Source organism: Pleuronectes platessa, chromosome 1 (genome assembly GCF_947347685.1).
Source record: "Pleuronectes platessa chromosome 1, fPlePla1.1, whole genome shotgun sequence".
Lineage (NCBI taxonomy): Eukaryota > Metazoa > Chordata > Actinopteri > Pleuronectiformes > Pleuronectidae > Pleuronectes > Pleuronectes platessa.
The window spans coordinates 12,023,043-12,040,816 of record NC_070626.1 but is presented as its reverse complement, the minus strand read 5'-3'; the positions used below and the strand labels follow the sequence as shown (position 1 = coordinate 12,040,816).

Sequence of the window (17,774 nt, the reverse complement as noted above, 5' to 3'; positions counted from 1 at the left end):
ATACATCTTCCAAGTAAACAGCTTTAGTTCCATTAGTCCCCACCACTTGACCCAAGTCCCCGAGACTTTGACACAGCGCTCTGTGATTCAAACGCACTTCCAGGTTTTGTTTTTAATAACCAGGTCACTTACATTTAGCTATATTCACAAACTAGGAAGCAGACAGTTTAAAACAAAAACCTAACTAGAGACAGACAAACGATGCAGCACATAGCCAAACTATTAATTCATCCTAATGGTCAAATAGAGGATTGAATTTTTTGCTGTGGCTTTTGCTGTGATCTTAAATTAAGAAAATATTATACTTTTTATGGCCTTTTATTTGTCAATTGGGTTGGGCTCCAGCAAGTGCCCCTGTCCTGTCAGTAGTCTAAAAAAAGTTGTCAGTTACAAACAATTCAAACAATAAAGATGACAATTGATCTAGGCTCTGTTGAAGATCACAATATGCCTGAACAATTTTCTAAATATATGAAACGTGGCATTTCTCAAAGCTAAAGAGTTAACAGTAAACAAAGGAAGGACTTCAATGTGCACCTGATTAAATCAGGAATTGTACACAGATGTTGTACATATAATGGCTTCAAGCCATAATAACCGGTATGTTTCATTTTGAGGCTGTGCTACAGGTTATTAAGCTTCTAATTGAGGTAAAATGATTCTTCAAATATCACAGAACATTAATTAACATTGACTTTGGCAACTGAAGCATTTATTTTCTTTGAGAAATCTTTGACAGTGGTTTTCAAACAGCTCGACTCGTCTCCTCTCCTGCTCGACAAGGCCATTCTTAAACACTATTAATGTAATGGATCTGACCGACCTCCTGGGCTCAGACGTCTCATTGGCATATGGCCGCTATCGTTGCCAACCTTCTTGAACCATTGGGAACCATTCAACCCTTGATGATGGGCACATTTCCAACCTTTGTGGCACCGAAGGGGAAACTGCGTCACAGAATGAGAGCAAACCTTTCAAATCCATATGGCAGCAGTGGATAAAATTGACCAAGCCCTTATTCATGTGGGGGAAATGTACCTGCATACCAATTTGTACATCACTTAGTAAAACAGTACATTAGTTTGACAAACTGAGAGGAGAAGAGCTCCATAAACCTCAAGAAAGCTTTATGGCCAAGAAGTTTTATGAAAGTTTTTTCTTGCCAACTTCCATTCAAACTATGAAAACTGTAATTGACGGTTCAAATGAGGCCGAGCATCAGCCTCACACAGCGATTCAAAACAAGGTACGAGAAGGCAGCACCAGACTGTACAGTTTCATCTGACAGATAATTATGTGAGGCACCGACAACTGTAAAGCAACTGCATCTTCTCAAGAGCAGAAAAATGCATAGGACCGGTATCTAATGTGACACGTTCTGCAACATCCTTACTCATGTGTAGCACAAGCAGCCACTTTAGTGTAACTTTTATGTGATGACAGCTTGACAATTGGTACCAGCGCTATCTGTGAAATAATAAGCATAAGAAATAAGGGTATGAACCAGCAATCACATCCCTGGCAAAACATCCAGCGGAGCATCCTGTACAATGTCTGATAATATTATTATCTCTCCGCTGTATCAGCGATCGTTTACCATACAAGTTGTCAGAGTGGTAAACACTACATCCTCTTTCATCCCACGGGAAGCTGTACCTGCCAGCCGAGCACAGCTGCACTATCATGTGATAAGAGCAGCGTGAGGACAGGATACGTCCTCACTGCAACCTGAAGCACAGCATCTCTGTCCCAGTGGTTCCACAACCTTTGCTTGGTAGTAAAAATATAATTGATCACATTAAAGTCTGAAAAATAAGCATAAGTTAGTGTAGCAGATTTTTCCCCATTTTTAATATACTCTTATTGATTAGTTTAGTCTTGTGAGCACTTGTTAGTTCTCAAACAACAGGTTCACAACTCAGTCTATCCTGATACGTACATATCAAACCTGCACAGGTATTAATCCAACTACACCCTATATGAAGACATATACTGTATATGAATCTCCATGCTGGCATCCAACTGTACCTTGCATGTTTTTAATGTAGTCTTAAAACAGATAATTAATCTTTTATAGTAAGCCCTCTCAGTGTTTTTATATGTTACCCCTGTACATACTTGTACATACTATTTAAGTATGTTTTTATATATTTTTATGTATCTTTGTTTACAGGGCAATATGGCAAGAAATAAGATCAAAATGCTTCCTTTATTCAGTCGTTACTGATAATTATCAGGATAAATGTCGCATGTTGTTAAAAGTGAGTGAAAGTAAGGGTTTTAAACTCAACATTAAAAGCACTTATGTATTATACTTCTTTATCATGTTGGACAACACATAAGAAATATATCAACTGGAAGATTTTGTTATATTGCTAGTGATGAATATTATACTGGGATATACCTTACTCTAATTTTAGCTGCTGTCAACTGTTTTGTTTGATGTGCTTTGATTCTCTCTGCAATGACATAATATAAAGTATACCATATTATATAAATTTACAGAACATACAAATATAAATTGACCTTGTTTATAATCTAGGTCATCCACTGGGTGCGGGTTTATTTTTTGGCCACTTCCCCAGGAATGGTGCCAGTAAATGAAAAAGCACCTTCATGGCCCCATTTTGAATTATGATAGTTGCACTGATGAAATGCACTGATGCAGTGTTCCCTTCTTGTCGAGAGGAGGCGCAGTACTTTTCAGTCATGACTGTTACTTGCAGCATCTGAGGAACAATATAACACAGCTTAGCACGTATCTGCAGTGAGTATTTATAGTTTATATATTTATATAAACAGCCAGCAGAGCAGATAGAGAACGGGGCAGGGAGGAGAGCTGAACAACCAGCTGCTCTGACCTCATGAGCCCTGGGCTGTCCAGCTGTTGCTCGTCTTCACACATAACTGAACTTTACTCTTGTACTTTAAGTTGATCTACATATAAAAAGCTGATCGGGTTCTCCAGTCTTACCATGTTAGTAGAAAACCAAACTTAAAAAGAGCTCCAGCAGTCCGGCGGCGGGGACTCTTCTCCTGTCGACGTGTTCCCCTCAGTGGTTCATTCCTCTATGGGGGAAACAACAACAGTCCTGTTCTTCTCAGGGTGTGTGGCGCTGGATAGAAGTACAGGATGCAGTTTGTATCTTCACACTATCTGGGTCTGCTCCATTGATCTGAGACGCTTCTCTTCACTGAAACCACTCCTTGCTGCTTTGTCCAGCAGTGACGTCATGCCGGGGGGAAACCAGGCTGCTCGGCTCAGACCCCCGGAGTTAACTGTTTGAACGCACCGGCCATGAACGCACCTCTACTCGACAGCAGTGGATCATATAATCAAAGTGTGTGAGTGTGTGTGTGTGTGTTTGTGTGGAGAGACTCTGTCTGTTGACACCCGACATCACTTAATATCTATACCATTATGGTGTGACTTTGATTTATCATACGGTCCATGAATGCACCATTGCAGCTGACACAGCTGGGTGATGTTTTGTTTTCTGTTTTTATGTCTGAGCACTTTGTAAACACGTTTTTGTTTGTGCTGTATAACATTTATAACTATTTCATCCTCATATCTGTCTTAAAATATGGCTGATATGATTGCGATATCACTTTGTCTTGCTTTTGCCTTATCAGCGATCTTTAAATGATGCTGTTTGATTTGATCTGCTGTCTCTGATTTTAGATTTAATAGAATTCTATCTTTGATTTTGAAATAGTTTGCATTGATTTGCTGCTTGTGTTTTGTATTCTTATATTTATTTGTCTTCTTTGTGAAGCTCTATGTTAGGGGTGTTTGTTAATGATATTAATACAGAAATAGTGTTGTTAATAATAATAATAAGAAGAAGAAGAAGAAGAAGCATATCAAAATAAGCAATTCATATCAGTCTTGATTATTATCATTATAGGCACGATATTATGGGGATACGGCATTAAGTGTTAAGAAGAAAACATATTTCACATAATTCAACATTGATAAATAACACAATAAATATATTATATCAATAAATAAATATATTAGTTCAAACAATAATTTTTTGCTCCTGAGTGAGATTGTAGTTTTAAACTTTTGACAAACACTTGATAAACAGCAAAACATTTATCAAATCTGAGGTAGATACATTTTGTGTTATACTTCCTCACCTTGCTCACACAATGCATAACCGTTGAATCAAAATATGCATTGAACTTTTGTTATCTTGCTACTATTGCTCTAATTACATAAAGAGAGTTGTATTTAAATGACCACTTTCCACTTTGTGTTTTCATTAACATGGATTTGTGGATATAAAGCTCTACGCTTTGTGAGCAGAGATTCTTCTGACAAATACTCTTCTAGTTAGACTGGTGATCGTTTAAACACAGACAGCACAACTTACTGTCTGGAGTCACATTTGCCAAAAACATTACACAGCTTTGGAAAATCCTGAATATGCAACAGGAAAATCTATTTGGAACATGGTGTAGGATAAGAAAGGAAGTGTGTGTGTGTGTGTGTGTGTGTGTGTGTGTGTGTGTGTGTGTGTGTCTGTCTGTCTGTGTGTGTGTGTATCTGCGTGCGTGCGTACGTGCGTGCGTATGTACATGTATTACAGTTTTCCAGTGAATAATAGACATAGATACGTAGGGAAACACAGAGTGGTAAAATCTCCTCACTTTGCACAGGGGACGTGAACGTTCCTTGGACCACCTGACTAAAGCCAGGAAGTGAATCGACTGTCAACAAATAAGCGGTGAGTGTGCAGTTCTTTTATAGAATTGTTGTTTATGTTCGACATTCATTTCAATGCTATCAACGCGTTGTTTGAACCAACGATATTACACTTACAGCTCGCGGCTAGCTCAGCAAACCGAAGTAGTGATGTAGCTAAGGCTAAGTAGCTAACCGTCGTTGCTAACACAGCTTTTCCTCCCCATAAAGAAACGCTAACCTGTTAATGTTAAGAGTTAACAAAACACAAATATTCATGATGACATTTGACTTTCAGCGAACACATTGACAGTTAATGTCCTCACAGTCATTTCAGCAGCTAGCTTACTGAATGCTGCTCAAATGTCAAGACTGTCTCTCGTGTCTCTTGTGTCTGTCAGACATGATGTCCTCAGAATGGCAGTTATCTCTGAAGCTGGCGGATCGGCCCAAATCCACCTTCCACTTCCCGGACATGATGCCCGGAGATGTTTCCCCCGGAGGATACAGAGTCGCCACCTTGAAACAACTTGTGGCAGCTCAGCTCGCAGACACCATCCCGGACCCAGAGCTCATAGGTTTGTTACAGCTGTGGGGGAAATGTGTGTGTGTTTGTGTGAGCCACTGGCAACACAACTACTCCACTACTGTGCCATGCGATCTTCTCATTGTGTGTTCATGTTGCTGATTAGAGCTGGTCCACTGTGGGCGGAAACTTAAAGATGATCTCACACTGGACGCCAGTGGGATTCAACCAGGATCCACCTTGCACATCCTCAAAAAGACTTGGCCGGAGCCAGAGAACAATCCAGGTGTGTGTGTGTGTGTGTGTGTATGTGTGTGTGAGATTTGTGTTTGAGTATTGTCTGTGAAACTGAAAATCTGAATCTAATTGTGTGTGTGTGTGTGTGTGTTTCTTCTCCAGAGCCTGTGAACAGAGCGACTGCAGCCAGAGAGTTCAGAGTGTTTCATGCTGCTCTTCACTCTCTCAACTCTTCCTACAGAGACTCGGTGAGTAGGAAACAGAGTGTCCAGCCAGACAGTGAGCTGCCCTGGGAAATATTCTCCCTACAAAGCTCCAGAGAGTGTAAATGATGGACTAAAGTATCTGTCAATGTTTAGAAACTCAGTATTCATGTGCTCTTTCTCTATCCCCTAATATGTGCTCATTCTTTAGGGTAAATCTCAGTCTTTGGTTTAGATCTTGTTTAGATTTACTGCCCTTTTAATATACTAATATATGTAATCGCCTGCCGCAGGGTTGGACAAAAGGCAGGGTCCACCCTAGACATGGCACCAGTGTATTGGTGGCTTGGCATGTGGGGACAAAAAAAACACAAAACCAATCACACTCACATTCAAACCTATACAGACCGTTTGAGTCTCCAATTAGAATAGGCTGCGTGTCTTTGGAGTGTGGGAGGAAACCCAGAGACAACCCACACAGACCTGACGAAATCCTAATGATCATATTCTACATCTCAGATCTTTTTAGAAACTTTGCACACTTGTCATTAAATTAGACAATGGTGGGTGAGGACATAGAGTTCATCCTCTCCTCAATCCTGTCTGTGGGATTTAACCCAGACAATAAACTGCATCCAGCAGAGTTTGGGAACTTTCTCATGCCTCACACATAGTAAAACATTAATGATGTCGTCCTTCACTGTAGAATGCAGGAATGCAATTGGGTGTTGTTGTTGCACTAGTGTTTGGTCTTTGACCTTAAATCTTTTTGACTTGAGACTAGATTTTAGTGGGAACAGAACCCGGGCGGCTCAGAGCTGGTCAAATATTATCTGTCACAGAAACAGGTTCGGCTGTTGCAGTCTGGCACCTTCCTGACACACTGTAAACCAGCCAGACACAAATAGTCTGAGTCAAAAAGAGAGAGGTCAGATAGGAAAGGGCATATAAATCTTCTCCAAACTGGATTTGGCAGCTCACTCACTGCTACAGCTTAACAGATGTTGGCACAGATAACCGATGTGTTGATGGAGATTCTAGTCAGCAGCAGACGGGGTCATCTCACAAACCAGTGAGATCACAACAGAGCACTGAAGAAAAGTTTCAACCAATGACAGACCTCAGCATCTGGAGAGAATTCCTCTCACAGCATGGTTTTCTTATTGTGAAAAACAAAGCAATATTACTAAACTCTGACAGCAGCAACAATCGTGGGAGTACACCAGAGATTTACTGTGTAGTTGAGGATTCATATATTCAGCTCTGTATTATGATTTAAAATGTTTGGGCAGTGAAGTGGTTCCATTCGTTGCTGCTCATTTCTGTCTGACATGCTGTCGACTCGCTGGTTTATCTCCTCCACTTTACTTAAAAAAACTTTATTATCTACAGTTAAAACTACATACAATTCTGAAATAAATGATTTACAATATGTCTGTAGACATTGATACATTCCTTTTTTAGTTACCACAGTGACTGATGCATATCTTTTAAAATATTGCTAAAATGTCTCTTTCTGTCTGTCTCCCACACATAGGTTTATAAAATGCTAACGAATAAAGAGTCGTTGGATCAGATCATCGTGGCCACTCCGGGACTCCGATCAGACCCAATCGCTTTAGGTGACACCTGCTCCGTTGTATTTGATTACACCGTGTAAATATGTAAATAGTAACATTTGCCCCGTGGATCTGTTCAGGTGTTCTCCAAGACAAAGACCTCTTCGTGCAGTTCACAGACCCGAGCATGTTGGACATGTGAGTGCTGCTCGTCTTTGTTATTTTGTCTCTGGCACACACGTACACAATCGTAAGCCTATTTAATTTCGTATTTTTGTCTCTCGTCAGATTGATCAGCTCACACCCAGCGCTTGTCAACGCCATCATCTTGGTGCTGCACTCTGTGGCGGGCAGTATGCCCACGCAGTCCAGCGCCAGCTCCTCTCGCAACGTGTCTGCCAGCTCCTACGGGGATATGCCTGGTCAGTTCTCCAACAGTCAAACTAATAATAGTTATAACAATAACTCTCAGTTTGCTGTTGAAAAGCTCCAAATATTAAAACAACTGAATTCATGTTGTAATGGTTACATCTTTTTGATAGCAGTATAGTGTCTGGTCTTTTAAAATAGATCACTTATGTTTGAGATTAAAACAGTTCTTTGATTCCCCTACAATAATCACTTTTTGTTGTTTCCACTAAACACGTGTGGCTCATTATTTGTGTTTCCCAGGAGGCTTCATGTTTGATGGCATGTCTGACGACGACGACGATTTCCAGTCGGTGAGTCCCTTTGGTTCCTGCTCGTCATCACACATCATGTTCAGGAGAAGTGATAATCCTGAGGTCATGAGGTCATACCTGTGTTTCTAAATGTGTGTGACAGGGAAGCCCAGCCGGACCCTCCAGCCGAGCGGGGGGCTCCGCAGGAATACGCCCAGTGTCTCTGAGCCACAGCGGAGCCGCAGGCCCTCGACCAATCACGCAGAGTGAGCTGGCAACTGCTTTGGCCCTGGCCAGCACGCCGGACAGCAGCGCGGTCACTCCCACGACTGCAAGCCAGGTGAGATTTATTTACATTTCAAAAATATGTACAAACCATCGCATGTGTTTGGTTTAAACCACTGAACTGATGAACATCAACTGGTTTTCCAGAGCATTTCAACCTCAACCAGGATAAAACTGTGCAGCAACGATTCACACTTCACACACACATTAGACCTGATGACTTCAAATAAATCACATTTAAAAGCAATAAGATGGTTACTGTGGTCTGTATCAGGCTTAATGGTGTTAAAAAGAACTCTGCGTTGGTTTGAGTTAGACTTTATCAGTTCGGACAGAATCAAACCTGGCTACACTCCTGCAGGTAATACTTTTAGCTTGGCTTTTTTCGCCCTTAACTGTATTTCTGTACTTGATGTAGTCGGACCCCTCCAGTGGCGTCGCCCCGATGCCAGCAGGGACCCCAGTCAGTAACGATCTGTTCAGCCAGGCTCTACAACAAGCTCTGCAAGCCACCAACATGTCCGCTCTGCAGGTGAGACTGGGAGCCGGCCGACTCATCCCCATATTCACTTCATGGAGGGAAATGTGCTCAGGAAATGTTGTAGCGTTTAAAATGATTAGTATTTTAGTGAAATCAGTGGGAGGTATGTCCTACGCCTGCTAACACAGGATGATCTTTATACTAATCATAATGTGTTTTGGTTTGACCAGGGACGCTGGCAGTCCCAGATGCAGCAGCTCAGGGACATGGGGATCCAGGACGAGGAGCTGATGCTGAGGGCGCTGCAGGCCACAGAGGGGGACATCCAGGCCGCCCTGGAGCTCATCTTCGCTGGAGGCCCAGGACTCTGAGGTCACACAAACCACGGACAGAGGACAGAAGACACAGGACAGAGCGTGAGGAGGCTTGGAATGCTGCTGCTCAGAAATGACAGAAAAGAGACATACACTTTTAAATAAACACACATGAACCATTTCAACTCCGCTCCACACACCACAGGTCATAACACAGTGTTTGTATTGATTTGACTTGTAATAAAATAAAACATGTTTACCTCAACAGCTCAAGACGTCTTCCTGTTATTGGTTGGAAATACATTATACCAGTATATCTATCCATCAAACTTAATGTAGTTAAGAATACAACGCTTGGATATTGTCTCAGGACGTGTATGAAATCCAGGAGCAAATTAGTCAAAGATTCTCTCAGTATGTTACTAAGGAATGAAACTTTAGAGAAAATACCCTTTCTACTAATCATCTACTGCAGCTACGTCATCTTCCTGCAGCTGATGCAGTACCCATCTTTGTACACTAGATGGCAATGCAGTAGTTTGTTTCTATTACCGGTCATCCCAGCACACACACTAACCTAGACCGGGTGTAACAACCGCTTATTTCCCTCGTTCCCTGAATGTAAATGACCGCTGTTGATCTGCCCACTGTGGATCAGCGTCTAATAAATGGTTCGTTTATCCGAAGCTGTGTGATTTCATATGTCAGACAGGACAATGAGCTCAGACAGCCTGTAAGAGAGAAATGGAAGTTGCTCAGATAAGGTGATGGTTTTAGCATCATCCCCGGAGACGTTGATGGGCTTGTCAGAACATCGCTTCCATTAGCTGAGCCCCCTCCTCCCCTTTGTGTCCCCTCAGCCTTATCACAGACAGAAACACTTGCTTTGTCTCATTGTCTCCCTTCACTGTGTGTTTCTTGGGGGGGGGTGGAAGGACATATTGCCCCCCCCCCCCCCCCCCCTCCCCTGCTTCCCTTCTCCATCTACAGTAATTGCCCTGCTTAGTTTTATGACTGCATCTGTGACTGTGACAGCTCAATCAGAGGATTGGCCCTTTCACGAGCACAGCGCTTTGTATCCGTCTGTCCCTGTCCCTGGTTTCTATGCACACACACCTGCAGCCTGTTCCCGCCTCCCAACGGCCTCCAAGGGTGTTTTAAAAAATATAAAGGGATTGGCACCCCGCTGATTTATCTGCATCGTGGCTGCAGCAAGAGTCAAGGTGAATAAAAGGCCTCATCGTCTCTCTGGCACATCTGACAAAAAGGAGACTGTTGAGACTGTGGTGAAAAAGTAGCTGAATTTGTTCCCCCCCCCCCCGTTGAAATCACATGTTGCAGAATAGTAAATTGTTTTCATTTTTATATAGTAAATTAATATTTCATATTTTTCGTGCACACATGACCTCATCTTTCTTAACGGCAGCTTTCAGGCTTCACTGTGGAGAATCACCATGGGAAGTTGTCATGGTGACGGTGTAGGACACGTGGTATAGATGGGACGTTATTACACATCACGTTTAGGACCCTTCATGTTGTGAGTCCTGAGCCACCTCTACAGCAGTATGGACCGTGTGTGACCTCCCAGGACCCGGACTGATATTGATCCTTTGTGGCCAGAGAGAAGTGAGATGAAGGAACAGTGTGTGAACGGATGAGCCCGGTTCACAGCCGTCAACACTTCCATCACCTTTAGATGTATTAAATATTTAAAAACCTGGTGATTCCAGCTGTATTTAAATTGTATATTCATCTCTTTAAAACTAGAGGAATAAGAAAGGTTCAAAACTTTACACCAAAATCCAAAAGATGAGAGAGAATACAGTTTGTTTGGTTTGTTTGTAAAATGGTTATATGCAAAAAAACACTTGTCTGATTTCCATGAACTTTTGTGGAGGAGTGGGGCGTGACCCAGAAAAGAACCCATTACATTCCGGTGCTTTTCTAAGAGATGTCGATGGAAAAGATACATCAGACATGTTTAGGGGACAGATATTTACGAGTGTGTGTTATTTGGTGCAGATCCCCAAAAATCTGATTCCAGTGAATTTAAATCTGGTTGCGTGAGGGGACTGTTTGGTCATTCAACAGTTATTTGTATAAGTCATTCATTGGCAGCAGTAACAATGTTTCCTTTAAACTGTTTAACCTTATCGTTGTGATCACTAGTCCCTCTTCACTCACTCACCCTGAGAAGGAAGACGCCTAAACAGCTGGAAAAGTTGCTTCCATATGAAGCCCAGCTGGCAGCTTAGAAGTTGGTGCACATCTGCCCTGTTACTCCTGCACTGACCTGGGATTCAGGTATGAGCGAGAATCTGCACCTCGCCCTCACAGGCCAACGTGTTAAACCAATAGATTCCATCAATGGCAGATCTTTAGAGACGGTGTAAAAGCTCGTCCAATCAGGCCAGAACAATAGCGGCGCTCTTCTGTCAGGGTGAACCACTCCGTCTGGCCAGAGGAGCAGACACGGTTGATATGATGTGCTCCGTCTGCCTTTGTCTTTCTGCAGAGAGGGCACTTCACGGGTTATTAACATACGGTCTGTTACCTGAGATTGTTTTGTGCCCGGTGTGACTGAGCGGAATATGAAATGAGCTTCTGACAGACACGAGGCCGTTCTATCCCTCCGTGGCCCATTCATTGCTTTCAAGCTGCGTTTCTATTCTTCTATTCTTCTTTTTTTTTCCAGCATTCTTTTTTTTCCTGCCCACAAAAGCCTCTTTGATGCATTTCATCCCAGGTGCTTTGACTCTTGATGGAGCTTCTCTGGAGGAGAAAGGAGCTGCAGCGAAGGGAGAAGCAAAGATCAGGCCGGAAACCACTGTGACGAGTCGGAGAGGAAAATAGCAATTTCACTGCTTGTTTGAAGCCGTGGTTTTGATAAGACTCAGATTGGATCAGAAAAAAGCAGCGACTCAATCTGAAATGACACGTGGAGCCATTTGAAAAATGTTGAATCGATTCTTATTTTAGATTCCTGACTTTTTAGGTTCAAACTTTGTGTAGCCATTTTGGAGAAAATCCTCAAAAGCCCTCACACAAAATGGAGCAATGATATATTTGATTTCACCCTCTGTCGAATGAACATGTTAACTTTTGCACACACACAGTATTGGAGCCGTTATGAGCCTGTAGCTGCCAAACTCTCCCTGTCAGAGGCACTGAAGACAAAGTTTCTTCACCGCCTGGCTCTGAGCTTGAGGTGAGAGAGAGAGTGTGTGTTTCAGGTTGTGCCAGCTGGAGAGGCGGTGCAGCGTTCAGCGCTTCCTTTCTTCACATCCCTACCTGCGCCCTCTCCTGAAGGCCTGCCAGTTGTTTGGTGGCCAAAACGTACTCCATGAAAAATGCAGAAGCTCGGAAAGCGCTTTTTAGTGTGAAGGTATCGGCGATCTCACTATCAAACATCACCTTCATCAGCACTGAACACTGGAGTCTGCAGTTTCCTTTCCATGCTGCACCCCCCAGGGTGTGTGATAGCTGAAAAGTAATCAAGGTGGAGAACGCAGAGAAAATAGCAGCAATATGCATCTAAACTGACTGTTGTTGCATATGGTTCAAAGCATAAACACAATAAAATACATCTTGTTTTTAGTCTTTGTTGTTGCAAAGCATTGAACTTGCTTTTGTTTGTATTTGTTTACAGAGCAAATATAGAACCAGTTATGGGGAAAACAGACGTTGTTCAGTTTGCACACTAATTCAGTTTTTAAACAAATATTAACAGAGTTGTTGGTAACACATGAATATTGAATAGGGATTTTTGATTCAAATCATTTATATATTGGCGGCTGTGACTCAGGAGGTAAAGTGGGTTGTCCACTAACCAGACGGTTGTCAGTTCAATTCCATTCTCCACCGTTCTGAGTTCCAAAGTGCCCTTGGGCAAGATACAGAACCCCTGAAGGCTAAGACGACACTGTGCGAGAAATGCAAATTGTGTATCTACTACGTGTCACATAGATTCAGTATGTACATAGATGCACTGTATGAATGTGTGTGTGTGTATAAATGCAGAACATTTGTAAAAGTACGAGTAGGAGTTCTTTCACCAGACTTATTGTGTGACCTGAAAATCAACACTACAGCGTCTCCTCTCTGTTTGCTGAGAAATGTTTGAATTGATCACTTGAGGTAAATACTTTTCTCAAATGTCTAGAGGCACATATGATTTGCGCTTCACTGAAGTCTCAGCGAGCTCTAAAACCACTCACATGCACAAGATGCTGCCGTGAAAGACTCGGTTATCAAATGGACCTGCAGGCTGTGAGCACAGGAGGAACCTCAGCAGCAGCTTCACACAGACACATCAGGAGGAAACTGCTGGCATGAGCAGCAGAGTCAAAATAGATGTTACAGCACTGTGCTGGCAAGTGGATCAATAGAGAACGAGAGCTGGAGTACTGGTTTGATAATAGCTCCAGCGTTTCGTCCTTGACTCAAACAGTGGTGGCTCTTCACTATCTATCAAAGGGCTTCACCATGGTAACCAGCTGAGGACACAGGAAGGGGCTTTTCTCCTTAATAAATAATTATACCTTTGCTTTATTGTGTCTGTGGTCAATGTGTGTCGCAAGTAAAACCAAATATATCCGGTCGCACGTTTAAACTCATAAACCCAATTTTATTTATTTTGAACCTTGATGCCTCTACGTCCCCATACAATACATTCAGTATATACATTTGGCCATGAGGGACTGTACAGAGATATGTTATAGTAGTGCATACATAACGTGGCACGACAATGTACACAAAGGAAACGCACACATGCCACTTTACCACAGTAAAGTGATACACTAGATACACACAGGGCAAGTCAATGGCAGATGGCTGCTTACACCAGTGCACACTCACACACACTCACGCGCACACACACACACACACTCAAACACTGCTTCATGCATGCACGTTTGTGCGTACACACACACGCATTTTAAGACACTTCTCAGGGAGGGGAAGGGCTCTTTCAGGTTCTAATATAAGAATCACACGAATGTGAAGAATGCGTCTGCTGATTGCAGAGAATCCATCATCGTGTCCTAACACCTTCCACTGTGCCGCCGCGCGCCCCCCCCCCCCCCATTCTCCCCCTCCCACCAGTTCCCTCTGTCAAAGCTAAGGCCTCTCTCGAAGCAGTGTGGCCATCACACACCGGCTCGTCCCTTTAGTAGAGAAATACTCATGAGCAGCAGTAACTAAATAAAGAGCCTCTACTCTCTGATCTCTTCAACGGGGGGGGGGGGGGGGGACATTTACAACATACAGGATACACATCTATCACACAAAGTTTATTTTAAATCTGCAATATCTTCTTTCAAGGAAATACATAGGTCCACTGCAACAACATTCTAATCCCTACTAAAGCTGTAGCGGCTGCCTCCTCACATGAACAGACAGCCTCATATAACGTACTGCACTCGTCTAGCGGCCGTGGGCGTGCACGCTGCCCCGACAACGTGCACATCCCACTTTCTGCAAACGACTTCTAACTATTCAGGTCATTCTGCTGATTACATCTCTTCCCTGTGGACATTTTTGTACCATCACATGTCAACGTATTTGGCGGAGGCACACACTCCCACAATCATGTTCCCTTCAACGACTGCAGTCTATAGAGTTGCATAGTGCACGGTGTGGATATAGCCAAAATGTGTATTCAGAGGTCACGCTTCTGGTTCCTGGTGTCGGCCAATCAAAGCTCAGACGAAGCGGCGACATTTTTATTTTTATTTGATTAGGATTTGCCCATTAACAAAAAAACGATTTAATTTTGCAACTGCAGAGAGCAGGTCCCAACACGTACAGGTCATTACTGCGAGTTGCTGAAATTAAATGTGGTCAATGAGAAACCGCGACAGGAACATTTTCGACTCATAGTTGCTTAATTCAAGTTCAAGAAAAAAAGAGAGATCTGATCAATAACTCTCACCAGTTTGTACCAGCGGGTTTAAAAACACTAGAGCTCAGAGAGTCTGTGCACATCTGCACACCAGCACCCAACACATGCATCCTCACTCACATTCACACACGTATGCACATCTGGTAGTAAAGGGTCGATGACAGAAAGCATGACGGGTCAAAAGTAGGTCTTAATCCGGTTCAAACAGGCTGCGTTGTGATTGGTCCGAGGAGAATAGGCCGCTGTCTCTCGCGTGAGGCTCCGGCGATCCCGTTGGTCAGGAGACACCGTGACTCGAGTCGTGGCCACTGAGGCAAACGTGCATTGAGCAGAACTTGAAGCAACGAAAATGCAAAGCACCACAGTTAGTAGAGGCTGGAGTAGTTCCCAAAAAACATGATCACATCGGCACAGGACGATGAGGGCGGAGGCCGGTGGGGGGGGGCGTCACACAGGAGTAACACATCAGTAACAATTACCCCAGAATTAATTACAGTCACAGCACAATCGATAAAAGCAGAATTAGAAATCAGCTGATCTCGCGGACTGATTTGACCCATGCATTATAAGGCATTAACCAAACATTTGTTACTGACATCACATAGTATCATATTAGTGACCACATACAATTGCGGATCTGGATGAAAATTTATGAAAATGAAAATGTTTTCATTCGAAAAAAAAATCTTGGATTAATTGTATTAAAAAAACATATTCCTAAAAGCAATGATGTAATTTTGAGGGGATTGGGAATGTCGAGGGGAGGGGGGGGCAGATCGATGTCTGCAATCCCATTGTACCTATTGATCTGCAGATGGGCGAATGAAATTGATTTTTCTGAGGTAGACAATGCAGGCATATTTCATTCTCCCGATGCAAAGCCACACTAAGCAGGGGCAGCGGGGGTAATTTGGTCCATTTGGACAGGCTCTGGTCACTTGCCTCGGCCAATTGTACTGTGTTGGATGGGACGACCCATCCATCACGCTCCCCTGCCTGTCTCACCACTATGGTACTTACACTGTCATTGATGTGATACACCCACGCGGTGATGGATAGCAGACAGCATGCACTATGACAAGATAGAGAGATCAATCTGCACAGCTCACAGGCCTGTTGTCTCCGTGCAGCTGGGGAAATACCATTAATAACACGGCAAATGTATTCAATATCCTGGACACTGTACGGCGCCCATGTGGACAATATCCCTCACGTGCCCCATAAAGTCGCTTTCCTTACACGGCGCTTACAATCTTCAAGTCCCCTTACAACAATTAGAATAACAGCAGAGCCCAACCACAGGAGAAAATCACACACACACAACTGTCATGACGCACTGAGGAAGAAGGTACAACATGTTAGAACAGAAGTTACGTCTGATGATGTACCTTTCTTTTTCTGTGAGTGCTTAGTGCCAGGCGGGGTCAGCTCAAGAATAAATGAAATGATGTTCCTCAGTCTGTGACGTAATGAATTGGGTGACTGTCATAAATAATAAAAATAGAATATAATAACATAAAATAATAAAGACTTTTTGCAAACATTGAGTCTGTAAGAATGAGATAGTATGCAGTAGGCCTTCAAAACAGGTTTGAGGTGAGTGAGGATCAGCAGTTTGGGATGCCACTGTTCGTCTTCCCATGAGCCCGCAGGGCTGTGGACGGGAAGAGTGGAGCCACTGAGGGTGGTCCAGTGAGTGCTGCAGGGGGCCGACGCCTGCAGGTGACCCATGGCACTATAGTGTCCTAATGGCTACCGGGTAGAGCAGGGACATGTGTTCGGCTCCCTTGATAGGCAGCTTGCGGCTGGAGTAGAAATGGATGATCTCAGGCACGCTGTCAAACGGGCAGCTGTTCTGGCCCAGGATGTACTCGTTCTCCTTTGTCCGCGACAACTTCATGTGCATGAAGCCCTGGCTGCTCCTGGAGACACGGGGAGACAAAAGACAGGGACAAAACACGCTGTTAGTTGGACAATAACAAGGTCAAGAGATAAAGATCTTCAACTGCATGAAGTTGAACTTCTACAACATCAAAGCCACATAATCGGACAGCGAATCAGAATCATGGAAGTATGTTCATCACAAATCAGACGTCTGTAAAACCTTTGACATGAATGGCAAATATATATATATTATTTTTTACAATGAATGTTACACCACAAAGGTTTATATTTGTAAAAACTTCCCCAGACTCTTGTAAAACAACCTTTTGTGCATTGATGTTATAAAAAGGTAAAGTCTATTGCTCCATCAGGGGCATGTCTTTGGACTGTGGGAAGAGTGAAACTGTGAGTATCTCTGCAAAGATGTGCATAGGTTGAGTAATTTCACAGGGTAAGTGAAAACTTTGACCTGCTGATGCCGCTACATGAAACATGAAGGGATCACCAAAGCCATGTTTAATCTGTGCGGAATTTCAAAGCAATCCATCCAATAGTTTTAAGGATATTTCAGTCTGGAACAAAGTTGGAGGATCGATCGACAGAAACACAGACACTGAAACCCCCAGATCCCCCCCATAAAAAAATCATTTGAAGGGAAAAGTATGTGAGACTCAACCTGAATATATTGGATAGAGAACAGATCAGCCCCGTTCTCATTTACTCTCCCCGTCGTTGCTCCCAACAGTACGTGACCATGTTCTGAAAGCTGGATTACCTCTGATAACTTGGGAGCTGCCTGGAGAGCAGACTAAAAGCCAGACTGCTCGAGGCTGTAGGTTTCACATCCAGAGCACCAGGGCATTGCTAATGAACCCCCAGGATAAATCACTTAGGCTACAGAAATAAATGCACGGCAAATTAAAAGCTTCCCGTGTTTCTAGAAGCCTCTGATCAATACATTTTACATCTTACCAGTAATCTTAAGCCTAAAAATAGAAAATTCCTTTTTTGTCGTTATTAAGTGATGC

General features: G+C 43.1%; 3 protein-coding genes across 5 annotated transcripts in view; 1 reads left to right on the top strand and 2 right to left on the bottom strand.

Moving 5' to 3' along the window:
• The window catches only part of cd276 (CD276 molecule), an 83,179-nt gene extending 79,836 nt beyond the window's left edge, over positions 1-3,343 (bottom strand). Inside the window, exon 1 of one of the 2 annotated variants that reach the window (XM_053423179.1) lies at positions 2,975-3,343. The gene's annotated coding sequence lies outside the window, so the exon portion shown is untranslated. The remainder of the gene's footprint in view (positions 1-2,974) is intronic. The other variant, XM_053423243.1, reaches the window with a different exon arrangement.
• A 1,172-nt stretch (positions 3,344-4,515) lies between these two features.
• Positions 4,516-9,227, top strand: LOC128440075 (ubiquitin-like protein 7). Its single transcript, XM_053422691.1, has 11 exons — positions 4,516-4,736; positions 5,095-5,271; positions 5,386-5,505; positions 5,619-5,704; positions 7,197-7,281; positions 7,359-7,416; positions 7,507-7,640; positions 7,891-7,940; positions 8,044-8,220; positions 8,584-8,697; positions 8,877-9,227. Exons 2-11 carry the CDS (start codon positions 5,097-5,099, stop codon positions 9,015-9,017), a joined length of 1,140 nt encoding a protein of 379 aa, XP_053278666.1. The 5' UTR covers positions 4,516-4,736; positions 5,095-5,096; the 3' UTR covers positions 9,018-9,227.
• Positions 9,228-14,677: 5,450 nt separating this feature from the next.
• LOC128439750 (SH2 domain-containing adapter protein F) overlaps positions 14,678-17,774 on the bottom strand; it is a 100,438-nt gene continuing 97,341 nt past the window's right edge. For both annotated transcript variants that reach the window (XM_053422171.1, XM_053422248.1), the window contains one exon: positions 14,678-16,784. In XM_053422171.1, the coding sequence (XP_053278146.1) occupies positions 16,598-16,784 (187 nt within the window). In that variant the 3' untranslated portion in view covers positions 14,678-16,597. The remainder of the gene's footprint in view (positions 16,785-17,774) is intronic.